A 27,699-nucleotide genomic window follows, 5' to 3' on the forward strand; every position below is an offset into this window, starting at 1 on the left:
GTTCCAGTCCCCGTCCTCTGTATTTCCACTTGGAGTGGGCTTCTAACTCAGAGCTGTGAAGTACTCGGAGGCTGTCAAAAAAATACCCCGTGCCGTGGATCCTATTAAAAGCTCTTCGTTCTTAATTATTTCGCCAGTTCTGATGTTTTTTCTACAGGCTACAGCCGGGAGAGGATGCGGCTTTTCGTTTACACAACTTTGCTTGGATTTCTCCTCAGTACAGGTACTGTATGTGGATTCCTTCTTCGGTTCTGGGTGTTTTACGTGGCTGCCGGAGTTCAGGTTAATTCGATTTTTATATATATATATCTATCTGGTATGTCCTCTTTGGATAGGTGAATCTGGCTGGTTGCACAGCTGCGGGAATGAATTGTAGAAGAATCCTCTGAGCCACAACTCCATAAGAAGTGTATTGATGCACTGTACTTTATTGTCGGCTTTAAATTATCGGGATTGTATTAAATCTTGAGTTTGCTGTGCCGCGATAGCCGTAGTTAATAAAGGGTATATCCAAAACGCAACCTTATGTCACTGTATGGAGGTATTGCAAACCTTTAACTGTTTCTAAGTAATGGATTTCAAATCATCTTAAAATAATGCACTAGGATACATTGTCTTGTTGAAGTGTTGGAGTAACATACTGTATATACTGTACGAAAGTCTTCTCTGTTGCGATACATTTCATTCTGTCTGCGGTACTTGATTATCTCTGATTTTCCAGAGATCAACTTCACTATTCAGATCACTTAAGGGTTGTAACTTAATACTGTTGTTTTTATGAAATATTATGCCATGACGTAAATTTGGTCTCATTATGTTTACTCAAACACGCCTTGACCAACACATTTATTTTAAATTAAAGAATGAGGAAACTGAAAATAGCAATTTCCCAGTACAGTATGAAATGACATTAAGAAACTTAGCAGAAATATTCAAAGATAAGGAACTAGTGGATCGTACATCAATTACTTGCTTTGATGGGGAAATATCAGTTTGTCAAACTCGGATATCAGATCAGACTGTTATTTAACTTACAGTACATGTTTATCATTGCAACATCTTATCATCTGTCTCCGTAATAGACAGTACATGATACTGCCCAGTGTTCAATGTACAAAACGAAGCGTCTAAAATCATAGTAACATACAGTATATATTATATGTAGGATTTTATGTTACATATTGTATAAGGCAGTAGTACACAGGCATCTGTTTTTCTATATCCAGACAACCGGGTGAATGACTAGTTTGAATTTAACCAGGACATGCAGGCTTGAGAAGACTTGTCACCGTGGATCGATCGTCAATAGCAAGCTTTTTTATAGAACAGCAAACATTTATGATAGTTATTAGATGGTGAATTTTCCTTCAAGGCTTTATTCTTTATATTTTTCAAAAGGTATTATCGTTATTGTATATGTGATGATCGTATGACACACAAGACCGAGAAAAGTTTGTACATTGTTGATTTGTTGTGAATTTATAAAAATCATTAAGCGATGCCTTTAAGAAACTGGACAGCTTCTGTATTTGTCAATTAAGGCATAATCAGACGGTGTGCTCTTTTTCTAAAGATTAGTCTAATTCTATAATGAGCACTTTTATAAGCATCTAGAGAAATGTAGATGCAATATACTGTAAAACAGGCTTCCTGAATACAGTAATTAATACTTTTCATACTGAGTGCTACTGGTGAAGACATAAAAACTGAGAGGGTGACAACAAATGACAGGTCAGTGTGCTTTCTGTTCCGTGTGCTGTTCCTTCACAGTGCGTTGATCAGTACAGATCTAGACACTTGCTTCCCAGTTCTTTTAATTAGAATATTAAATTCAGAGACTTGGAGCAAGACAAAAGACGTCCCTGCAACTGAAAAGGGCCAGATTTGTCAGATGCGCATATGATTGCCAGCTTCAAGAGCATGTGTGGGCCCGAGGCAGTTGTAGTCTTCAGACGGTCAAGTTGGCAACAAACAGGAGGATTGTGAGAAATAGAGAGGACTGTAGCTGTATAACATTGTGTTGGTATGGGGTGAAATCTCCAAGCCATTTGGTATGGAGCAGGTGACTCTTAACAAAGTTAACATCCAGCTCAAGAAAATGCATAAAGAATTATTATTCGTGTAGTTTGTGGAAGCCCCAGTCTAATAGAGGATACAGAGGGAGAATCGTCAGACATCTTCATAAATTCAACAGGTAAAACGTGAGCATTGCTGCTTTTTTTGGAACACCCACAGTAGGTGTTTCTAAGGGATTTATGGTTCTTCGACTGGTCATGTCTGGTACAGTTTGTCTGGTCATGTAACCCCAAAGCCTTCATGAATCCACTTGCAAGCCTCAGCCTGACATGGTGGGCTGTCTGCGCAGGAGTGGAGTGCGATTAGAGAGCTCCCACTGGGCTCGTGCTGGTGGATGGGTTTGTGAAGGAACACATCAACACATCAGGATTGATAACGTAGCATCATCTTTATGCCCTCATTCACACACACACACACACACACACACACACACACACACACACACACACACACAGCCCGGACAAGGCAAACAATAACACCACAAGTCCGCCACGTCTGGGCCAGACGATAGATTGTTAACCCTTCTGAACGAGAAGATCCCATTAGACCTGGGACTCTCACGGGCTGTGCTTCTGCAGGGTGGGGCTGCTGATCTTATCCACACATTGTGTAAGTGCATCGTAGCTTTGGAAGTGACTTCCGAGAGTATTAATCGCACCCATAATCTGGAAGCACAGCATACACAGTAGTTCAGAGATATTTCGATTTTGTTTAAGATCTGTACGTTCACTTATTTCAGGTGTCCGTTGACTTAGAAATACTTCCTTATCCCCTGTTCTTCGATGTCAGACCCCTACCTTTAACCCTTACAATTAAAAAGCTCTGAAATCAGCAATCCTGAGGTGGTCCTTGAGGATTCTGTCTTTAACATCCTTTGATGCAACACTGCATGAGTCTCCGACTGTGGTTTCTTAGCCTTACAGCTAGAGCTGGTTGAAACACATTCGATTTAGAAATTTGCTGTGGAAACTTTTCAGATTGAATTATGACTGGATGGTACCGTCAGCATCTTACTGATGAACACACAGCTGTATTATGAATTTAAAAAGCAATATGCTGTTGAGAATTAATGGCATGAATTAATTGAATTGCAAATATGTTTTGCATACATATGTATGTGTTTAAAAAAAGGCTTTTAGGTGGGCTGTTCAAATATAATACAATATTGAATTAAAATATAGTACAGTTCATCTTGTATGTGCATTAGCAGTGATGATAATACATTTTTCTGTATTGAAGCAGAGTTGGAGTCATGTAGAGACGAGCCATAAAACCTTAACTTAGCTTTAAACTTCAATATTTAAGATAGAACCAAATATCCCATTAAAGTATGTTGTCTTCACTTTATATGACATACCTGTATTATATTTAATGTTTTAATATAGTATAGATTTTTGCAGAATTATTAAAACAGAGATGTAGACTATTCTCAGGTTGGATTTTAAAGAGGTACATTTTAATATGTTCATAGAAGCTTAATTAAATTCCATTTAAACACCTTCGTAATGGGGTATGTGTGGTACTTGCCAAAGTATTAATGTACTGTATGAGTTCTGAACCAATTGTTCAATGGTGAAAAACAATCATCTTCCATTTTGTTTTAACATGTCCTCATTGTTGAGAACTGAGGCTGACACTCAAAAGTAACTTGAACACGAAACCTTTCAATCAGAATTTGTACAGTACGTAGCTGTTAAGAAGCATCTAGGAAATAGGAACTTTTTTGTGTTTTTTAAAAATATTTTCAATGTTTAGTATGTTTTAAATTATATAAATACATATTTAATAATGTAAACACAAATGAACTTTAGGCTTTATTTCTACTGGGCATATGATGGCTCTAGTGTTTATTTCTGTGAAAAGGGGCGATGACGAATTATGTCATGTTGAATTGATTGAATAGTCTGTAGTGTACTGAAAAATATTAAATAAAAAGTTTTGCCCTTTTGAAGAGTTGAATGGGAATGTGTGCTTGAAGATCACCATCCTTTACCTTATGGATTTTATGATGTTTTTGTTGTTTTAATTCCTATTATTCAGCTGTGTTTGCAATGTGACAGATATGCCATAATTGTCAGGATTTAAAATTGTAATATTCTGTTCAGTTCAAATGACAAATGGCAGCTACAAACATTTTGAATTACTTGATGTAAATCATTAGAAAAAACATTTCCATTTATTTCATAGATGCATTTATTTGACTACTGCCATACGTGATTTATAGCATGTGTAATGACTCTGGATAATAATTAGATGTGATTAATCTAGTGGAAAATCTGTTATTTATAAGCCTTGAGTGAGGAGCTGGTTGCACATGTACAACAAAGTAAAATATATCATTGTCTGCTCTTTTCTTTTCTCTTCTCAATCTCGCAGGAATTGCATTGCAAATCCAGTGTTACCAGTGCGAAGAGTTTCAGCCCAACGACTGTTCCACACCAGAGTTCATTGTGAACTGTACAGTCAATGTGCAGGACATGTGCCAAAAAGAAGTGCTTGTGAGAAGCGATGGTAAGAATCTGCAAGTTAAATCCTTTGCTTTCCAGTCAGTGAAACATTTCCCGCATGTCGGGTCTTCACTCGTTCGGAAACAAGTGAAGACTGCAGATGCTGTGGTTGCCTGGGAGAAACTAGGGAGCTTTGCAGTGCTGGATGGCAACAGCATGTACAGTACCTGTGTTGTGGAATGTTTAGTCAAAGCTTCTTTAGCAATACAGTGAGATGGCTAAAATAGGCCACTACATGAAGCTTCAGAAACATTCGGATTCCATCCAGTCCCTGCATTCAGAATTACTTTTATTTTTAAAGATGAAAGGAAAGAGCACAGCGCAGTCTGAAACAGTCTTCTTTTCAAGGCTCCAAAATGCTTTTAAACACTCTCAGAGCTTGTTTGCTGATCAGCCGCTTTCATTAAAGACTCGCAGTACGGCTTTTAGAAAAATGCAGTTCTGGGAGCATGAATAACTGGGCTGAGGGACTGCCAGGTTAGTATCAGTCCAAACGTAAAGTGGCCTTGAGTGCAAACACAACAGGCCACTGTTTGATGGCTCGGCATCTTCTTTGTTTTTATGCTGGTGTCTTGTGTTTCGACACATAATTTTGTCCATTTTGCTGGCTTTTACCTGGCTTGATGCCGTCTCTTAAGATGGAAAATGGAACCCTTTTGTTGTATTTCCTTTTGAGATGTGTAAATGAAATTAATGTACTGTAACTAACAGTATAAACTTTCTTCCCTGTTTCTTCTGTGCTGTAGGATAATGGTCTAAAAAAAAATAGAGGGGATTTTCACAAGATGCCGTTATGTGTAATGACCTTTTTATCCAGCATTAAATAAATATACAAAGACAGAGGACCGTTCCCCTTTTAGCTTTTGTGATGATGAACATTCATAAGGCGGTTAATAGTAAAACCTAATACCATATTTCAACTTAGATGTTTATTCTATGCCAAAAAGCAGATTTTGCTACTAAAACGATAACAAATATACGGTATTCATGTAATCACCTTTAAAATATTCAGGCTTACAATATTGTTTGAATAACTAAGATAGCAGACATCTATTATCTCTCAGTCTTGGAGATGGTCTCGGCTGTGAACATGGAGATTTTCTTCCACCACTATGTGTCAATACATGAACGTGCACATACGTTTTTTGCATTTGTTCCATGATGTCGAGATTTTGAAAGTGAAGCCTGTTTAATGTTTTATTGCCTGCAGAATACAATCTCAGAATGACGAGAATGGTGCAACTAGGAATGAGAAATAACTGGAGGCAAAGCGAAGTGCTGGAGTGTCAGTATGTGATTTTGGAAAACATATTGGACGGTATGAATGCTAACACACACAAGAGAAACTGGCTGGAGGAATTATGAAGGAATTGAGCTATGGGTCATTTTAGTCCTTGCTTGTCACTTCGTATCCTTAGACATGTGAATGGAGAAGCCATTACAATTTGATGGAACTTCAGAAACATTTTCCAAACAGATTTTTAATATGTTGTTGGGGTTAATTTTATAACACAGAGAATAAAGTGGACATAGTTAAAGCATACAGGTATCAAATGTAGAATAAAATATAATAAATACTGATGTTGTACATCGCTAGTACTAGTTAATGACTTATACAGTAGATATTCAATAATAAACCAATGTTAACCTATAATAGAAATATATTTGAGATCCACCTGATAAAATACAGCATAAATACAGCATAAATTAGAATGAGTCACAGTTTCATAAATGTCATGCTATGTACAGTAATTGAGTAATTGTTTTATCTGGAACTGTCAGAGCTTTGATTACTTTTCACTCCAGCTGCAATGTGGTCTAAGTCAGTTCTGGAACGGCAGTAATCAGAACAAAACTTGCGGACAGCTTTGAAAGTACTGTAGGTTCAAGTCAGGAGTACAAAGATTGATGATCTTAAGCCTTATCTAATGGTACCATGGCAGTAGTCTCTAGTGGTTCCAAGACAAGATTAAGCTGGCTGGTGTTGAGCATCATTTTGTGGGTTTCACTTTCAGTATTGAACCTAGACCCTGCGTGGGGCTGTTGATAGAAGTTTAGGCGGATGATAAAGTGATGAATATGGACAATGATATATACCAGGGGTTCCCAGTCCTGACCCTGGAGACCCACCCACTCACCTGCTGGCTTTCCTTGCAGCTGACATCCTTAAATGTGTCCCTAACCGAACCAACACGCTGCTTGCTTAGAATGTTTGTGAGATTTTTTTGTTGTTCACAAAGGTGGGAGACCTTAAGTCACGTAGGAAACACGGTAGTTAAAATGCACACTTGAACAGGTTTAGAAACCCAAAAGAATTAGAGAACTCTAATTAAACCTGTTATTGGGTCTATTAAGGGTTCAGTTATTTAATAGAGTGTTTCTCGGGTGAAATACAAACCAGCAGGACCCAGACCTGGAACCCCTAATATATCCTGGATTGACACCAATTATTCTAAACGAGTGAGGGGTAAAATATAGAAATCGTGACACCAATTTTAATATGACAATTAATAAATAAAGTACCCTCTACAGTGAGGAATGATTCTAAACATGGCAGTGTGATTTCCTAGTAGTATATCAGTAAATATTTGGTACACTGTAGATGCAAGTAGATAATTTACTCACAGTTATTACAAACTAAACATAGAATACAATATACACAGTCTTTAATCTGCAGCTTATTTACAAAGACTGCGAATCCCTGAGTGTTGTCCATTGACAGACCAGACGACCCAACCTTACTGCAAAATACCCCAGACAGTTGTTTAGGCAGGTAATGCTGTTTTTTACGTAACAAAAGACTTCCTGTTGGGCTGATTTGAGAGAACCATTTCTCTCAACATGAAAATGCAAGTTACAAGTACAGCCTGGCTGGTATTAAAAGGCCATAAACAATCTGTCAGATATTAAACAATACAGACCTTTTTTCTCAAAATTGCAGCCTTTCTATTGAGTGCTCAGTCAAACACTCTTGCTTCTTCACTTCCAGGAAGAGGGAGAGATTTTGTTTTTCTGTATGGGGATTTTCTCGAAGTGGAAAACATTGCGGCCAGTCAGAGGCAGAGCCTAAGTTTCTCAATGACCTGATGATTGTTCTGGTTTATATACATGCTCTTTATTTTTCTCCTGCAATGTAGTTGTTAATTACCAGTTGCAGTTGTAGTTAATTGTTGTCTGCTGTTGTGTTTTGGCAATACTGCCAGCTGTGTTTTTTCCACACATATGACATTTGTCTGCACTACTGTTACGTGTCCATTCACAGTTCACTAGTGCTGCAATCTTCACAGGAAGCATGTGCAGCACAGCAGAGCATGAGGTCTTGTGTCCTGTTTGATTTCTTATTCAGTTCTATTTTGATGTAGAGCATAAAACACAGACTAATATTAGCAAAATAATGCAATGTACAGTAGATGTACATTATTTTTTTCTATTATTCCAATGTCAATATTGTGTCCCAGTCAGTGGTTTGCTACACCAAAATCCAGAGGCTGGAGTGCTTGACCAGTTAATGAGGCCCTGATGTGTGTCACATCACATCTTTGTTCCTACTTTCAGGTGAAAGTTTAATTCAAAGGGAATTTCAAAGATGAACACAACTTCCTGTTGAAGTGCAGTACATTGGTGCATTGTATTTAATAAACTTTGTGACAGTACAGTAAAGTTGTGGGAAGACAATGTTGCAGACATTCACATGAACTAATTAAATCATTAAATATCTGCTGTTAAAAATCTTTAATTTTCAAATAGAATCACTATTACTTTACAATATTTATAGGTTTCTTACACATGAGTCAGCGCCCAGGATTCAAGGATGGGCTCTGGCATTAAGATAAAAAAGGGCAACAGACTGAATAGACAGAAGGAAATAGGAGAGCTACAGTACTTCTTACAAGTTAACATTCACATTACTGAGTGAGGACCAATCTTGCAGTAAGAAAGACAAATCAACCTACAGTCTAAACAGCAGCACAGGCTAGAGTTTGGATTAAGAAGTACAAGGTTGTTCTGAATCAAAGGGGGACACATTAGTTATATTCTTGAGCAGCGTCTTCCTCTCAATAAAATGGGTATATTAATAAAAAAGTATATAAATGGGTACAGATGTAAGCTGCTTCGTAAATAGCTTTAAAAGCTCTTTAAAATACCGAGAGCATCCGGAAAATAAATGAATAATTAAATTAATTAACCCTGCCCATGAAAATTATACAGCCTTTACACAATTTAATGAATGGTGAAATTCATGTATAACTTACTGATAGAACAGGATAGTTATGAAAATGGTAATCCAGTTCAATGCATCTCATACATGAAGAATTTTCCCTCTTCTCTAATTGATCTGCTGTGTAGTAGGGCCATTGGTGCAATAGCTGCAGAACTGCCGATTATATGTGGATAATGGAATGAAAATATGTTTAAAAAAGTTTTGGAAGTTCAGTATGAAAGACAACACTGCGTTTTAAACACTGAGGTGTGGTCATTCAGTCAGGTCAGAGTCACTGATGTCCAGTGGTGATCCTGAAGGGACACATTGTCTTCTGGGTTTCATCTCACCCTGGACTCCTCTCAGGTCTTTTACTCATTGATGATTTTTGTGAAGTTATCTATTAAACCTTGTGGACTGTAGCCCTCCAGGACCCGGAGTGAATATCACTGAGGTGATATTCCATTGCCTATTCACTTGGTCCTGGAGAGATGGAGTGTCTACATACAGTACTGTAATTACAGTCCAGCTGAATTCACTCATTATTGGCTTAATTTAACCAGTTTAATGGCTTTTCAGGTTTGTCTGTTTTAAAAAGAACTTAAAGTTATTTTCTAACACACATGTGCTCCAGGACCAAGATTAGGGGCCCCTGACCCTATTATGTTTCCTCAGGTACTGTATATATTGTTCAGATCCTAAAACATGTTACTCATCACCTCCTTTCACCAGCAGTACGTGTCTTTGTACACACAGGCACACTCTGTATTTGTTTAAATAAAAAAAATACAAATAAATATAAATACTAGGTGCGGTGTTTAAGAAATTCAGTTATTCCTTATCCATTCATCTTAAGTGAAACTGCAAACCAAAAGATTTTGTAAACTTTTTTAAGAGTATTTTTCTGCCTATATTCACATGTATTCAATCTGGATCTAACCACACTGCCTTCTCCAAGTTTGAGGTCAGCTGTACAAGTTCATTTAAATGCATTTTCTGTAAAAATGTACCTGTATTAATTAATTCTATGCAGTTCAAAGTTTAATAAGCGCTGATTCTTTGAAGTGAGTAAAAGAAAATGTTGCCATAGGGAGGTGTCAATACAAACTTTATGATTGATTTAAAGTGCTATCAGAATAACATTTTCACAGTTTTCCTTGTAAAAGTGATTATGCCCTAAGTACGATGCATTGCACATTTGCTTATATTTGTTTTGTTACTATTTTGTAATTTTACTCATTTTGCTGCCTGCAACATTAGCCTTTTCCAGGATAAAGAAAAAAAAATCACCCCCTTTTTATGTTTCACGGGTCATTTAACTGTGTAATATTGGATATTCACAAGAAATATATTGCAACAAAGTGAGTTTTAATAGCCTGTATCAATCCTAAACTTTCATTTGAGTTCCATTATTTAAGTAGATTACATTTAATCTATAATTGACTTTCATGAGATAATTTGAGAATTATAGATGTTGGGATATTTTGAACAAAACAGAAAGGTTGAAAATGCCTTTCAAACTTTCACCACAAGACTCAGGATTTTGTATTCAAACAACAAACTTGATTCATTGAAACAAATTGAATAAATTAAGGCTCACCAGTCTTCTTTTAAATATCTCAGCATACAAGGCAGCTTTACAAGAACTAAATAGCCTAGTAAGTATTACAGCCAGTTTGTATACGGCTTTTAGTGGTATATATGAAAAAGGGATTTAAGGACTCATATTTAAAACATAGCCTAAATAATTACAAGAAATTCAGACCTTGTGTTACTAAGATTTTGGCTGTAGTGTTACCTGTCAGCGAGTAGTGTCCGTGTTGATGATGCTCCAAGTTGAGCAGAGATGTATCGTACACCTCTTTTTTTTAAAGGAGATTTAACATTTAATCTGTAAAAATTTGTTTGTGTTTCACAGCAGCTTAAGTTTATGTCTTTTCATGACAATTAAATATTCTAAAATATCTGTGAAAAATAGCCTCGCTAAAAAGCAGTTTCATAAGACCTGAGATTTTAGCTAAATCTCTGAAACTGATTTGCACTCCTTAATTTCTCTACTGCAAAGATTAATCTCTATCCTCTGGTTTACTTATTGTTAGAACTTTGAAAAATGTGCTGTGAGATGAATGTAAAAATAATTACTTTGCTTATGCAGCTATGCTAGTCATGTTTTGTGCGATCCTGTTTTCCCAGAGAGACACGCTGCACAGACTGGCTCAGGTCTTCCCACTGTAAGGAGACTCAGTGTTTCATCATCGCCACAATGCCCTTCCTTAAAGAGATTCATTTAATAAGCAAAATCTAAAACTTCTCCTTTATTACTCTTTCAAGCTTGTTATACATTTAAAACTCAATCGTCTTTGGTTTCAACAGGATGGTCCATGAAAGAAAAATGCATAAGTACTGAATCTAAGTCTGTCTTATTTACATTTTTGCACCATTGGCTTGTAAAACAGGAATTTGAACGTTACGTTTTGAGAAAAAAAGCTCAAATCTACTGTAAGAAATAATCAATTGATTACTTTTACACATCCATATATAAATAACATGCTTTTCTAAAACATGCAAAAATGCACTAATTCTGAGCAAGGAAAAATAATTAAAAGCTTTCTAAAATAAATAGTTAAAATCCTGTGGAAAGAAACTGACAGATTGAATAACGCTTCAGTGATTAACCATTATCTTACATCTCAAATTGACTTACTGTAGTGCTGCTTTGCATGGTTTATAAATGTTTCTCTTTACGAATAGAGATGTTATGCAGATGTAGGAGGTTTGGATAAATTTCTTACTGCACCGTTGTAATTACGATTTTCTGTACATAGGTCCCTCCAAATGGCATAATTTAAGTAGTTTTTTTAAGACAGAAAATCTCTGTAGGCAGTGAAATACAGGAGCTTCACTACATCTATGTCGTGATCCTTTTAATCTTATTTAACAGCTAAAAGCAACGCAGTGAGTGAAAGTTCGCAGTCCTGAGCTGTGACCTATTCGATGAGTGAACTCATGCATTTCAATTTGCATTATTTGTGAGGCTGTTTTTCACAATATATGTCCAATGATTTACGTGCTATAGGCTTTCTTGACACATTAAACTTCAGAAAACAATTACACTGAGTATTGGAGTGCTAACTTATGAGAGGAATTAGAATCACTCTATAATGAGTTACTCACAAAAAAAGAAAACCAGACATTTCTTCTACCATGAAGAGCGTTATTGTAAAAAAGGCTCAGTTAATTCAAGACATTTAAGTACTTAAAGCATTTCTTCTTTCTGATGTAACCTCTTTGATTTAATCTATTTTTCCTGTGTAAATGCACCATACTAATCATCTTTATTTTCTGCAGTATCAGAATAATGAATTTGTGAATTATACCCATAGTAATAACGAAATAGAACATTAAAAAAATTGTGTTTATGATATACGACCGAATTAGCTGTATTATTGCATTAAAATAGAAAAAATGGTTATTGCTAAATCTTTGTTAAAAAACCTTTGGTTATTTGTTTGTCCCTATAAATAATATAAATATAAATAGTAACATCAAGCATGCAGCAGAGTACAAAGAGATTTCAAGTCTGATGAACATCTAATGTTCCGAGTGCTACTTAGCCAGCATAGATCTTGCTGTTTTCATGTAAAATGATTTTTCATGTGTAAATACATTTTATTAGATGAAAAGGCTCACATATAGAGAAGTACCTTTTGACTAAATATCATGTATTGCTTTAATGGAGGCAAGTGACGTATGAGAATAGTCTTCTGTGCTGTTTGTTTTGTTGTGTTACTATTGATTCAAATGACAGCCCATTAAATAAATTGAATAATTCCAGATGCCTACAGCAGTGGATAGACATGAAAAAGCAAATTGATAAAATTATAGGTATGGATAGATGGCTTGTTATTTTGGTGAAGTTAAAGAACATGCAGCTTAATTATTAGCTCTTCTGACACTGACAGTCACTTGTTGTTGAATGTACTGTAACTGTACAGCAGTAGCACCGTGATGAGAAACTTCGATCTACAGAGGCACAAATAAGTATTTTTTTCTCTTAATGTCATTGCTGTATTCATTGTAATTAATATATCAAATTCATCTACAAACACTCTCTAGAAGAAAAATACAGAAAATTGCTAGAACTAAATTTACAGTTGGCATGTATACATTTGGAAAACAGTATCGAAATCAACAGAAGAACTCAGAGTGGAAACCCTATTCCCTCAGAACAATAGAGAGCACATGTATACACAGTGACATCTGTAGGTCAAGCATTCTTCAGTGTAATTATTTAAAAGAGAATTCCGTGTGATACTTATTTAGGTGTAAATGAATTCTATGCTTGAGAAATCCTGGACATTTCATTATTATTTATTGCACACATTAAATAAGGTGACTTTATTTTTGTCATTAATCCCTTTCAAAATGAAAGGTTCAAAATGTGGAAGGGTCTTGACAAAGTCTTATTGGCAGAACTAAAGGTTTCTTTTTCTTGAAGAAATGTTTGGGCGATGCTTCTAGATTTGGTAATTTTTGCATTTGTAAACGTTTGTCATTTTGAGTGTTTTTGTTTCATATTAATTTATTTATGTAGAGCTTGTAGGTAGTTGTGACAAGAATTATGTAATGCATTATGGTGAATATAAGTTACTTGAACTTGAAGTACATGATGTACATGAATTGATACATTGATACATACACAGCTCTTAACAGACACTTCTATAGGTACCCTTAATTTGTAAATACCCACCAACTTTTATTATGTGTAAGGGGGAACTCCCACCAAAAAAAACCTTGAGATGTCTGTATTGGTTGCAAATTCTAAGTGAAGTTATCGAATAATAATTTTCATATTGTGGAAACAAAGGCTTCTGGAAAAGTTCAGGCCGTCATCAAAATGTTCCACGCAATGTATTTTTTTATGTTAACGGACTTTCTCAGAACAACAGGAAGTTAACATCCTCAATGGTCAGACCAGGAAAGGTGCTCTTTTGAGCTTTGGTTGAGCTCCAGGAGCCAGCTGTCCTGAGTGTGAGGCCAGGTGATGTCACTAGCCAGCGGCCATATCACCCTGCAACTCACAACTGGCAACCCACTGAAGCTCAGCAGGAGTGAGCCTGGCCAGCACCTGGATGGGAGACCTCCTGGGAAAAACAGGTTGCTGCTGGAAGAGGTGTTGGTGGGGCCAGTAGGGGATGCTCACCCTGGTGTCTGTGTGAGTCCTAATGCCCCAGTATTGTGACGGGGACACTATGGTGTAAAAAGGTGCCGACCTTCAGATGAGATGTAAAACTGAGGTCCTGACTCTCTGTGGTCATTAAAAATCCCAGGGCGTTTCTCGAAAAGAGTAGGGATGTAACCCCGGCGTCCTGGCCAAATTTCCCATTGGCCCTTACCAATCATGGCCTCCTAATAATCCCCCTCTATGAATTGGCTTCATCACTCTGCTCTCCTCCCCACTGATAGCTGGTGTGTGGTGAGCGTTCTGGCGCACTATGGCTGCCGTCGCATCATCCAGGTGGGGCTGCACATTGGTGGTGGTGGAGGGGATCCCCATTACCTGTAAAGCGCTTTGAGTGGAGTGTGTAGAAAAGCGCTATATAAGTGAAAGCAATTATTATTATTATTATTATTATTATAATTATAATTACTAGCCAACAGGGGGAGGGGGAGCAGCCGCAGCTCCAGCGAGTTCCTGCTGAACCTCCTGCAGGGGGCAGTGTTGCCTGCGGTGTTTTAAAACAGGAGTGACTGGAAGGTGGGTGGGGCAGGAAGCACGTTCGCTCTCTTGTTTGTGCGGTCGCAGGGGTCATAGCCATGGGCCAAGATTTACTGTTCCATAAAACGTGGGTAAAACAAAAAATAATTGAGGTTCATAAATTTACTAATAGACTAAATGTTTTGATGAGAGTGCTTCAGTAAAACTATTTCTCCATGATATTCACCTCTAACAGAGGTGAGGATTCCTATCAAGGGCTGTCTTCTATTTTTAGCAAATATAATCTATATTTCAATGTGATCAAACTACAAGCAAATCGCTAATTTAATTAATTCAGTTAGATGGTACCAAAACAAGTAATTGATTAAATAATAAAACAGAAAAATGCCAGGTCATTAAAGTATAAACACAATATCACGAATTACACACATACACTTTTATGACAATATTTTAAGCAGTTCTCCGACTTTTTCAGATGACAATCCAGTATATTTGATTTGATCCTAGCCACACAGGGTTTATCCAGTTAATCTTGTATACTCTTCAGAACATCATGATTTAGTAGCTGGATTATGATTTAAAGAGCTGCTGAGGGGTGTTAAATGTTGTTGAATTAACATAATTGAAGAATTTAAATATGGACCAGCGGTGTCAGTTTTAATCTGCTACCCCATGTAGAATTTCACAATGTGTTGCATAAAGTTCACTGAATGTTTAAATTGAAGTGTAATTAAAATGATGCTTCACTGAAGGTTTTTCTAATTTAATTCATATACCTAAATGCTTTTGTATCACGTAAGAAAAACACAGCAGGTGTTATGTGAATATACTGTACATCCACGTGTTCTTCATTAAAATCCAAACACCTTTCATGAAATTCAGCTCCTAGACAGTTGTTTTATGTGGAAATCGGAGCAGTCATTTCCTTTTAACAGAGAATCTTAACATCATGACACACATTAGAAAGAAGTCAGGATGACTTCATAAAAACACTTTTTGAAGTCATTTTGCAAAAGCAGCATAATATAATTTGGTGGATATTCTCCTTCCATGAAGTAGTGGATTCTGTGTAAACAGCACCTCCATTTTTAGCTCATCTTTTAAAATGTCTTTTATTATTGCCTTGCAGAATCATTCATGCCAGTTGCCTTGACATAAATGTACTATTTTATCAACAGCAAAATTATTTATGTCATCAGAAGTGAGGTGAATACCTTAATGCTTGTCAGAGAAAAGCCAACATGCAGTCCAAGTTATGGTACAGTGCTCTGCTGCACTGTTCGTGAAGCAGTCACATGTAACCCAAGTCTCCTATTTACTAAAAAAGGATGAATTACTACATTATTGGTATGTTTTAAGCATGTTGATATTTTAAAATGAAAATAGATCCTCCTGTTACCATTCTCTTACTTAATACATTGCTTGTGAATTCTATTCTTCAAAAATATTATGTATCATCACGTGAAGCAGATATATTATGTAACTGTACTGTAAGTGCATACATGTTTATCATTTTAATGCACTGCAGATTTGATTTTTTTGGGACTGATTCCTTTATGTTCTGTGAATTCTCATTAAGTTTATTTTAAAGATTAATGACCACCTAATAGCTTCTGTCAACTAAAATATGAACTGCAACTCGTAGTTTTGTACCACTACAGATTTTAGTGAATTATAAAACATAAATAAGCCATGCCTTATTTGTAGAATACTTCTATAACATACAGGATAAATGATACTAATCCAATTGGTCAGTATGGTGCTGTGAGCAGCATTTTATACAATAATGTTCCTAACAGCGAAAATAATTTAGAAATTAAAAAAGCACTTTAAGTAGAATATTGGAAATGTGAATGTGAGAAATTTAATATGAATAAAAATGTTGTCTGGAAACATTACTAAGAATCAGTTACATTAAGCAGCATGTGTATATTTCATATTTGCCATTAGAGATTACATTTTACTGATTTAAACTGGCAAGTAATAAGCACAAAAAAATAAATCAGGCATTATTACAGGGTTTATAAATGTATGTGATTTCACAATTTGCCTTATATAATAACAAATAGCTAATTATCAGCTTCATTTGTTCACAGCAGAAGACAGATGACATTATATCCGTTTTCCTTGGAAAATATATACAGAGAGAGCATCACAACAAATTCATCACTTACAATTATATTAAATTCACCAAGTTATTATCAGGAAAATTAAGATCCTTTTGTAGGAGGTGCACTGATATTTTATTGGACAGACATGACATAGGTAAATTCATTATGCTGATTAACATTTGTCATTGACAGGGCTGATCAACAGGGGGGCTACTGTGAAAGTATGTGTTCGCTGTTGGAAGCAATGCAAACTATAATTCTGTGACGCAAGCTTTCCACCAAGTTGCAGATGCCGTCTTGTGGGGTTCTGTCCCATTCCTCTCATAGAGCCCGGACAAGCGTGTGCCTGTTCACTGGTCTCTGAGGCCTAAATACCACACATCACTGCATTTCATCACACAGATGGTCAATGGGGCTCATGCCTGATGAGTTGGGCACCTGTTGCATACTGTAACTGTCAGTTTCTCATCTCGCAAGAACAGGATGAGGAGGTGCGCTCCTGCTACAATGTGGTCATGTCAGGACGAGCCTGAACGAAGGGGAACAAGTGGAGCACCATGCAGTCAAGCTGCCATCAGTCATAGCAAGTTGGAGTTCTGTAATGTCTAGACATGCCTGTGCACACCATCACACTTGGACCACCCCTCTGATGGGTCTTTTGTGCAATGCAATAATTAGTGCATGGTTCTGCATATCTGCATCACACTTACCGATCACCAGGGTGGTCGACACAATACCTGTATTCATTGTTAAACTTGTCTTACTTGATAAGCAGGGCATAGTGGTTCCTTTCTGCTGTTCTTCTTTGATATTCATCGGACTAAAGCACCTCACCCCCTGAGCCTGACCAGCTCTCACTGATGAGGGAATTTAGTGTTTAAGCGACAGAGTCACAGTCACCTACAGTAAGTATATTATAGTCACAAATGATGGGTTAATCAACATTATGCCAAAAAACAAACAAAAAAAGTTTATTTTGATTCTTAGGACGTCTACCTTATACAGTATTTACATTAACCTAATACTGTATATGCATTAACCTCAATGATACCATGTTTTTTTAAATGGTTGTACTGTATTACAAAAAAATTTTAAGAACAATATATATTTTTATGTGACGTGACTTAAATTCTAAATGGAATTTGAATAAAAATAACTTTAGAGAGACAAGTTAATGTAATGAATTAATATGTGAAGCACTGAAACACTAGGTATTAGGCATTTCCCAATATTTCATGTGCTCATACAGGAGATTTGAAATGTTGTCTCCTTTCCTATTTTATATTGTGAATGGCTCTTATTCTGTATCCCTTACACATTTAACATGTTTTCTAACAAAAACAAAGCTTCGAGAAAGCCATTACTGACGGTTGAAAAGCGTATTGCAGAATATTGAGCGAGGATGTGCTTTGATTGTGTTGTGATTGAGCAAAAGAGAACCATTGTTAGCTCCGCCAGGGATGATGCTGGCAGCATGGAACAGTAATTGCCCGGTAACAGTGGATATCTCCTTACCGGTTTGAGACAGCAGGTATTGTCTAACCTCCACCCACTGTCACCATGCTTGACAGTTCAAGATCTCATAGAGAGGTTGTCTCATACAGCCTTGTTCAGTAACTGACAAACTCTGATTTCGATTATGTCTTTTTTTTCTTTTTTTTTTAAACCTCCTAGTGACCACCGTGAAATTATTTAGAATTATTATTTAGAAAATGCTCTGGCTTTCTCTACCAGGGTGACCTTGGTTTTGTGTATTTTAAAGCATTTTAAGCCTTGTTTCCCAGTAGGGTTGACTTTCAGCTCTGTGTGTGTATTCATTGATTACAAAAAGGACCTTTTCACCACAGTGGAAAAAAAAATATTTTCTCACAGCTTAGTGAGAAGAAATTAATTCACAGTTAGGAAAATGCATCTAATTATATTATTTGGGGCAAAAAGTTTTAAAAATATTACATTAAGGAAGATTTATTGGTAGATATCTTTTCCACTGCTGATTAATTGCATTGGGATTTGGGAGAAATGGATGATATTTATTCTACGTATCTTTTTTATGCTCATGCTGGGCTTTACTGCGAGTCGTGCTGTGTCTCAGATAACTCCATTTTCAAAAATAGAAACTAATCAACTGAAACCCAACAAAGGGGCACATTTTTAAAATTAATATTTATTGACTTTGTAAAATTAAAATTTCTCAAGGGTGAAATAACGTTTACTTTTAAGTGCTATTAAAACAAGAAAAAGGTTTAGTCAGCTTGTTTCCTGTAATGTTACTTGTTCATCGTTTTGTTAAACTAATCGAAGTAATGACCATGTTTTGAGGTCATTATATTTAAATTTTCAAGACCCAATACTGAAATAAATTCAGAAACTAGTGCTGAGCCAATGGTTTATATAAAACACAATTATGCTGACAAATGTCGTTAACTTTCCTCTTTAGTAAAAGTCATTATAGTATGAACAACACTAGTGTTTTCTTAAAAAAAAGTAAGACTTCAAGAGTTTAATTAGTCAGCTCCAACCCTGGGAATCACACATATTCATGGCACTAGGTTTGTTTCTGTTTTTTACAGATCGTGTCATGTCTGGATTCCTGCAAATATCTGAATATTTGAATGCGTTGAACTGGTAATTGCCAGTTACCCAGAGATCTGTAATAGATGATTTGTCCAATTTGTACCGCTCAAGCCCAGGACAGATGGAGACATAAATATGTCACCCACCCTTTGATTACTGGAGTGTCTCTGTTTCTCCAGGTACCTAGAGTGCAAAGAACAATGCTGTTTTGGCAGGTGGACGAATGGGACAACTGCAGAAGCTGGTACACCACATGGAGCCACAGTGGCTCCACCCAATCATGCTACAAGTGGCTTGTGCCATATAGTAGAGATGTCCTGGCTGTAAGGCTCTAAGGAGAAGCTTTATTAAAAGTTAAGAAACATAGCAAAATTAAAGTGGGGGTGGTGGTGTTGGTATCTTGGGCCTTCTCCCTGTGTTTGCATGGCTTTTTTTCCAGTGGACCTGGTTCCTCCCATGTTAAAAAAAAAACACGCTGGCCAGGCTCAGTGGTGTCTTGAAGTTGTACCTGTGTGCACCCTGCATGGACAGGTACAGGATGTGTGTGTCCACCCAGGGGCCTGTGCTTGTGTATTACTGCCATCTGTACTAAGATTAGGGGTCTTTTTAATTACTGGATAGATGAAAGAGCCTTGAAGCTGATCGCTGCTTTAAAACGTTTATATCAACATCTCTGTTTCTATGTGCAGTAAAGTCTTTATAGCAGAACAGACTGACTTGTTTTCTTGTTAAAAAAAATAGTTTTGAGCAACATGCTAAAACCAGCAACAAACCACCCCTTGCCCTTAAATCCCAAAATAAATCTCCTTTAACAGAATCCGTCATTAACTCCCACATTTGAGCAATTGCCCAGTTCTCAATTTGAGAGGAGGGGCAGTGTTCCCACTTGTTTTACAGATTCTTTGTTTGCACAAAGAATCAGAGGGAAAACTATGTGAATCCACATGATGCTGATTTATCTATGGCACATACTTCTGGTTTTGTATTGCATGCCACTTGCAGTCAGTATTAAAACTCTTATACATAGGTTTAAGGAAATATTCCAAAATATTCTTGTACAGTACATTGGGTTGACATTTTGTGATAGTCAAGATAAAACTTTATTTTCTGTTGTCCCATCAATCAGATATGGGAAATTTTAGGATGCAGCATTCCGGAAATAGAGAGAGAACACCATAGTAATTGAGCGGCAATAGATGTGGGGGTGCAAAGCATTGTCAGAACTCATTGATAACTGTAAAGATGTTTTTAAAACGCATCTTTGTTTTGCCACAGGAAGCTCTACGGAGCAGTAGGGAGTGTAAAACAGGCTTGTGCTGAATCATGAGCTGGAGAAATCCTGCTGGGTCAGGTTCATCTTACTTACTGCAGCAGCCCTTACCGAGTAAAAAACCTTGGACAGACGTAGAAATCACAGCAGCAGAGCTTAAGGAGTCTTCAATACTTGAGAGGATTTCACTGCACTTACAGTACCAATCCTGTTCACTTGCAGAAAAGAATAAGCAGTTTTATTTGAGGATATCCACCTGTCTTCAGTCTCCTCCTTCTCTTTGAGGTTTCCAGCAGTGAGCTGAGATATTTCAAATAAAGAAATGAGATAAAGGGGAAACTTGCACCAGGTAACTTGCCTGATTCTTGCATTACGCGCGCGATTTTGCCTCTCAATGATGCAGCCTCTTTTCTCTCTGTCATTCCAGGCATACATTATCGGAAGTCCTGCGCTTCCTCTGCAGCCTGCCTCATTGCCTCGTCGGGCTACCAGCAGTTCTGCACTGGGAAGCTGAACTCGGTCTGCATCAGCTGCTGCAACACACCCCTTTGCAATGGACCCAGACAGAAAAAGAGGCCCAACTCATCTGTGGCACCTGCACATCAACTGCATGTCTCTCCCATTCTGCTGTCTTGTCTACTAACAGTTCTGCTTTCATAGGACTGGCTTTCCTGGGACACTCTAGCAATGCAGTGTAGAGATTTGACAACAGTACTGCAACAACCTTGGTGTTACTTACCACGTTTGTAACATGCCTTAAAGCATCAATCATTTCAAACCGATTCTTGAAGAGATTCGATTAATTTATCAGTGTCAATCATAGAAAAAATAAATAAAACATTGCTGTAAACAAAACAGCCTGTACTAGTAGAAATCGCATTTAGCCAAGCAGAGTCTAATTTAGGGAGCTTGGCAAAGCAAACAAAAAAACTAAAACAAACGGGCAAAACATGCACACTTTCCTGAATGAATTCAGTGTCTTTCTGAGAGCTTGCTGAAGCTCAATCTTTAGTTCTTTCAGTGTGGCAGGGACAGCTGTTGCATATGTGTTTTAACAAACTGAGCTTGAGAAGAGATTTCATAGGTGGTGCTCTAATGTGTGGTGATTGGGCCTGTCATGCCCGATCTTTTTTCAGCTTGAAAAACTACAACCAGTGACGTGTCGAGTCGTGTCCTGCTCATGACAAAACAATCACAATAGAACGATTCTCTGCTTTGGCTTGTTTTGGATGTAAATGGATGAGGGAATCTGTACCACTTCAGTCACTGACACTAAAAAAGTTTATAAAAGGAAAGAAGAAATTTGTGAAAGGTAATGAAAACATCAATTAAATCTGAATTCAGTAAAATTACAATAGGGTGGTATGTAGGCTTAATAAAAACAATAAGGCATGGTATTTACAGAATACATATTTTAATATTGCTATGAAAAATGATATCGATTGTAATATAAACACTTTTAATACTTATAAAATATGCCATTTTTTCCCCAAATATGGACACAAACCTATAACATGTAAGCTTGTAAACTTCTGTTTGTTAAAATACTTTTAACAGGTCCAGTTATGCAGAATGATTGCACACCTTTGTAAACCTATTACGGGTTTAACACCTGTGTAATAAATGTTCAGGTCTATCGTTTTCAGTTACGACTTTTTCAGATTGTCATTTTCTATCAGTGAAATGTCAGCATCACTGAAGACATTCTGTATGGTCAAAGATTACAGCAAGTAGAAGACATCAAGGCTAGGGTGTTGTTTAAACCTACTGCAAAATATCGAATAAAAAATAAAATTGTGAGAGTAATATAAAATTACAGTTTTCAAATGAGCAAATCTGATTTTACAGAATTACATTTTTGACAAGCTTTCATCCAATTTTGTTTCTGCTCCTTTTCATCTACAGTATATATAATGTGAAATTGGGTTATATTACCAGTACCATAGAATTGCTAACATAGAGAGATAAAACATGAGAAAATATTTATTGCACTTTAAAAAAAAATCAGACAATGGCACTTTTCTTAGCTTCCTAACGATATGCTCTTCGATTCCTGTAACTATTCGATTAAAAATAATTTAAACTTTTTAAAAATTAAACTTTTTGTTTAAATGAAAAGACAGGTACAGTACCTGCTACAGTGATGCTTAGCAGTCCAGGATGAACTTGTTCCATTTAGAAATGTCTTAAGTGGCAAACACTAAATGGACTCCTTAAGATATATTTCTTTTTTTTATTGATCACGTACAGTACATCCTGGAACATACCGTGCAGGCAGAGTTACTGTTTTAAGTTACACGTTATTACTGACTCGACAAGATTGTGCAGTTTAATGCAAAACTTTATTTGTCCTTAGGTGTGGTCTGGGCTCACTTTTGCTTTGGGGGTAAGAGTTGGCTCAGGCATAGATTTACATAATTAAAATACAGTATACATTTGTAAAACAAGTCACCCGTTTCCCTCTGCTGGTTTTTAGTCATTTGGGGATATTTGATGGGGGCTGGTCTTTTTTGAAGGCTCACATTTCACTTTCGTCGAAGGTGCTCTTATCCGTTATAGTGTCTTGTGCCACCGCAGTTATTTGGTCACTTGTGCATTGCTGTGATGTGTCTGTAGCCAAGCCTGTGCTGTCGGTGCTGGAATTAGGGGCCGGTTTCTGAATGGCGGCGAATTTACCAGTCTTGGCTTTACTGTTGGAGGGAAGCCCACGTCTGATGGAGGCCAGCATGAGTGGGCGGGTGGAGCGGGCGGAATTGATATCCGATCTGATCACGGTTCGCTTGTTGACGTGCTGTATGGTCAGGCGGCACTGCAGCACCTGCAGGAAGACCTCCCTGAACTGTCTGGAGGAGAGGTTGTACAGGAAGGGGTTGAGCACAGAGCTCAGGTAGAAGAAAGTGTCCGCTATGGGGGTGAGGGTGATGTACGCTCTGAAGTAGGCCATGTTCCACTCGTTCTTGGGCTTGGCAGCGTTCATGATGCGCCTGACCTGGTTCGGCATCCAGCATCCTGCTAAAGCCCCCACGATAAGCCCTGGGTGAATTAAGGGAAAGAATGGGAAAAAAAAAGGTCGTTAACATATAAGTCTCTGAGAGGGGACCTTGCTGTGTAAAGTGTAGAAATTGAGTTTGTTTAATAGTAGAACACCTTTGGCTATATCATGCTGTCAAAGGTGAAAAAAATGAATACATTTGTGATTACAATGCGGGGGTGTTGTTAAAAGAGACTTATCTTCATTGCCGATTTACTTTTTGATCCGACATTTTCTTATTGAATCTTTGGGCATTTTAGCTGGTCTCTTTGTCTGGGGAATCCCTTCCATTTCCATTTGACCTACTGAACACTTCATTCTTAGCATTATATAAACTATTACTTTGTCATGCTGATGTAAAATAATTAATGTATATACTATTTTTAAAAATTTAAAAACAATGTTTAATAGCAGCTAATTAACATAATGCACAATATTCCCAGAAAACATTACAATCGACACTATAAACTACTGTTGTTCTGGAAGAGCATTTAAACAGAATTTTTTGTGTATGTTACTTAAATTTTAATATTTAAAGCTTATTTTTTCTTTCCTCTTTAATATTTTACCATGTAACACTGATTGCTGTGAGTCTCCATAATCTTATATTTACAGTGTAAGAAAATCCTCACGTTAGTGCTTAAAGATTTATATCCAGCTCTGTATTAATAAAATGAGAGTCTTGCCAGATAGAATTGCACTAGATTTTATCCTTTATTCCCTTCTCTAGGGATTCATTATATTTTATTGCAGTTTTTATTTGTAACATGTCTCTTATAGCATCAGAGTGGCCATTTCTGTAGAGATGACAGACGTGACTGCAGAAGAATTTATGGACCATTTTATTTATTATGATGGCTAACCTGATTTGTCTTCTGTGAAGAGTGAATATTTACAATACGTGTGAAAAGGAATTTTATTGGTACACTGGTAGTAATGATTAATTCTGCAAATATTCATCAGCTTTGAGGTTTCTAACTGTTTAATAAAAATGTAAAACGTGTATTGTAAAGTACTGTATGTTGATTTTTTCCAGTTATATTTTTGTGATGTATAATTTTTAAATAGATATTATTTTTGTATATGTACACGCATATATGTGCATCTGTGTGTAGTAGAACAAAACATTTTGGAAACAGAAGAAATTCCAAACCTACACCATTATAGGAGCTAGAATATCCAGCTTTGATGAGAGACGGGTTAAAAAGGTAACTTCTGATGGATGATGATGTCCTAAAAACCATGTAATATGAAAACACTTGCTTTAAACAAAACTGTAACATTAAGTATTTAAAGTGACCTCATATACACAGGTACTATAACAGCATTGTATGTTTGTGTAGTATTTTTCCATCTAAAAAAGCCTGGTCACAACCTTAATATCTCTAGGGCAGCAGTCCATTTCACTTCTACATGTGGAGTTTAAAATGTGTTTTTCCGGTTTCAAAACTAAATAGCTTGCAGTACAAAATAAAAAAAAAAAGATTTATCATAAATTTTCCTGTCCCCACTACACAGTCTATACCACATTTTTTAAGTGCTGAATGAAGATGATTTAATGAGAGGTGGAATTCACTTCACTGCACTGTCATAATCTTTTCCCTCCCTCTCTGCCACCCCTCTTACCATTTTCAGCTTTAATCAGTTTTTCCCTGCCTTTGAAAACCTTCTTACACTTCTTTTACCCTGGTCCTGTTTTTCCCCTTGTCGTTAGCACTTGATTCTTTCCATCCACCAAACTTTATACTCTCCCCACAAAAAAAACTGCCGCCTTCTGATAGGACGCTGAAGAAATTAAAGAAAAATGAGCAACAGATGTCTGGATCAGTCCTCTAATTGATCTTGCCCTGTTTTTAACAACCTCACTTACAATCTATCATTAAGTCATTCATGAATCGGAGACCCTTCTGTACTTCCCACTTCCTCTTCTCAATAACAAACCCGTGCTGTTCTAGATTATCTATTTATTCTTCTACCTACAGTATCTAATATTATCCTTCTTCTGTTGCATCATTTTCGGAAACAAAGGGTAGATTAGTGTTATGGTAATCAAACTTCCTGCTATATTTATATATTTTCTTCCTCCCTTCACCTATAAACTCCGTTTTCCACCTTCTTTACAGGTTACCTGTCCTTTTGTATCTAACTTTTTTACACCACATCATGACATTCTCTATTAGCTGCTAGATGTTCATTCAATTCACTTTCCTGCTGCTTGTGTCCACTCTTTCTCCTCCCTTTCATATCTTTTCTGGATGCAGATACTTGTCCCGCTCAATTCCAGTAATGCCTCAGGATTCCCCTGTTCAGAATGCACCAGATCCTCTAATCCATTCCCGCATTAGGTAAACTTGTTGTATATTAAATCACTTTTGTTTTAGAAACTTTAGATCGAAATATGTACTTTTTGCTGTACCACATTGCACTATGAAAACTCAGTTACTGTTTCTAATGTAATCACCTTGTATAAAGGCAAAGTAACAATAAATGTATAAAGAGACAGGGCAGTGATCAGGGCTCCCAGCCCACAACAGAAACGTTTGTAGGTGTAATCCTGGGTGGAGGCTTTGCTGCTGTAATCTTCAGTAAATTCAACATCACTCTGAACACTTTGGTAAAAAATGTCCCACTGTATAGATGGGACTAATGTAAGTCACTTTGGATAAAAGCTTCAGCTAAATAAATTAACTAATAAAATAATTTGATTATTGCTTATAATTTCATTTTATATTTGTTGCACTCCTGCTGACATACATGGACATACTGTAAATATTCCAAGAGGTATATTTAAAAGTGAACATGCACAACCTATGTTTGGGATGACAAAAAGTGTCTAAATATATTCAAAATCTATACAACCAGTCACTTTAATGCATCAATAAATACAACAACAGATAGGAAGAAACCATGTTGCAGTGGGATCAGATTTTGGTAGATGTGTTATTGTAAGATCACTTTATTGGACATATACAATTTCTTGCATTAGGAAGTTGTCTTTTCACATACCCCAGCTTGCTCTTCATGAGACACACAGACAGGCAGAGAAGCTGGGGGTCAGAGCGCAGGGTCAGCCATTAATACGGCGCCCCTGGAGCGGCTGGGGTTAAGGGCCTTGCTCAGGGGCCCAACGGAGTAGGATTCCTCTGCCGGCCGCGGGATTTAAACCAGCACAGGCGCAGATTCTTAGCTAAAGTGCCACTGCTCTGACCCTAAGCTTAATTAATGTAGCAGTATATTCATTGCTCTCAAACACTAAACTGAGTACCGGGTGTATTACACATCTCCGAGGAAGCACTTCATTGCTTAGACATGAAAATTGAGGAAATAATGGCACATTCTTCTGTTAATACCAGCTGAAAAGTAAGCCGCATAAGACACTGAGAACATAAGAACAAAAAGGTTACAAACGAGAGCAGGCCATTTGGCTTGACTGTTGGTGATGATAAAGTATTTGATAAAGCACCTTTAAAAGTTGCAACACAAAACGCTTTACAGTAGGTGCAAAAAAAGTGTAAAAAGGATAGCAAGTTGCAGTAAACATACTGCATAGGAAAGACTAGTGGTTAGAAGTACAAGAGAAGATACATGGTCATTAGTAAATGGAGCGCAGACACAAGACACTAATTAAGTAAAAGCCTTTCTGAAAATTTAGTAGCTACTTGGATCTCATCCAGCCATTTTTTAAAAGAAACCAAGGTATGAGCAGCATGTATTGGGCAGCACGTATTATAGTCGCACAGCTATTATGGTAAAGAAGCACCCCCTGTTCATGGTTTTAAGTGCACTTTCACACTTACCCTTTGGTTCACCTTTCACACTTGATTCCAAAACTGAACAGAATAAAGGAAACAGTGTTTGTTGTTAAACATTTCATCCTCATTCATGACAAATTTCATAACAGGGTTGAGTTTCAGATCATGTACCAGCAGGATGTTTGAAATTAATAATGGCAAGACTGTAACACATTAAAAATTTTGAGATTTTAAATTCACTCAATACTCAAGTGGACACTTTCACATATATATGCTGTTTCCAAATGGGTATCCAGTGAGTGCATCCATATATCTTATGTATTCCTTAAGTCTACTGAACTTTAATGTTGCTTTACTAGTTACAATTTAATCAAACATGATGATTACATTGTTGAGACAGGATGTTATCACAAGTCTAAATCAGATACTGTATAAAACTAATAGAATTCTCATTTTTA

The 27,699-nt window shown here is 36.8% G+C and overlaps 2 protein-coding genes across 2 annotated transcripts in view; one reads left to right on the top strand and one right to left on the bottom strand.

Annotated features, from left to right (window-relative positions):
• On the top strand, positions 1 to 25,996 carry LOC102692903 (ly6/PLAUR domain-containing protein 1). Its single transcript, XM_006636355.3, has 4 exons — positions 1 to 223; positions 4,453 to 4,587; positions 5,794 to 5,901; positions 20,886 to 25,996. Exons 1-4 carry the CDS (start codon positions 175 to 177, stop codon positions 21,116 to 21,118), a joined length of 525 nt encoding a protein of 174 aa, XP_006636418.2. The 5' UTR covers positions 1 to 174; the 3' UTR covers positions 21,119 to 25,996.
• gpr39 (G protein-coupled receptor 39) overlaps positions 22,678 to 27,699 on the bottom strand; it is a 47,360-nt gene continuing 42,338 nt past the window's right edge. The window contains exon 2 of the mRNA XM_006636356.3: positions 22,678 to 23,491. Coding sequence (XP_006636419.2) covers positions 22,977 to 23,491 — 515 coding nt within the window. The 3' untranslated portion in view covers positions 22,678 to 22,976. The remainder of the gene's footprint in view (positions 23,492 to 27,699) is intronic.

This window comes from Lepisosteus oculatus, chromosome 12 (genome assembly GCF_040954835.1).
Source record: "Lepisosteus oculatus isolate fLepOcu1 chromosome 12, fLepOcu1.hap2, whole genome shotgun sequence".
Taxonomy (NCBI): Eukaryota; Metazoa; Chordata; class Actinopteri; order Semionotiformes; family Lepisosteidae; genus Lepisosteus; species Lepisosteus oculatus.

Coding starts and splice junctions, on each gene's coding strand:
- LOC102692903 (XM_006636355.3), top strand. CDS start 175: ATGCGGCTTTTCGTTTACACAACTTTGCTTGGATTTCTCCTCAGTACA. Junction 224..4,452: donor TGGATTTCTCCTCAGTACAG/GTACTGTATGTG, acceptor TCAATCTCGCAG/GAATTGCATTGCAAATCCAG. Junction 5,902..20,885: donor TTTGGAAAACATATTGGACG/GTATGAATGCTA, acceptor CTGTCATTCCAG/GCATACATTATCGGAAGTCC.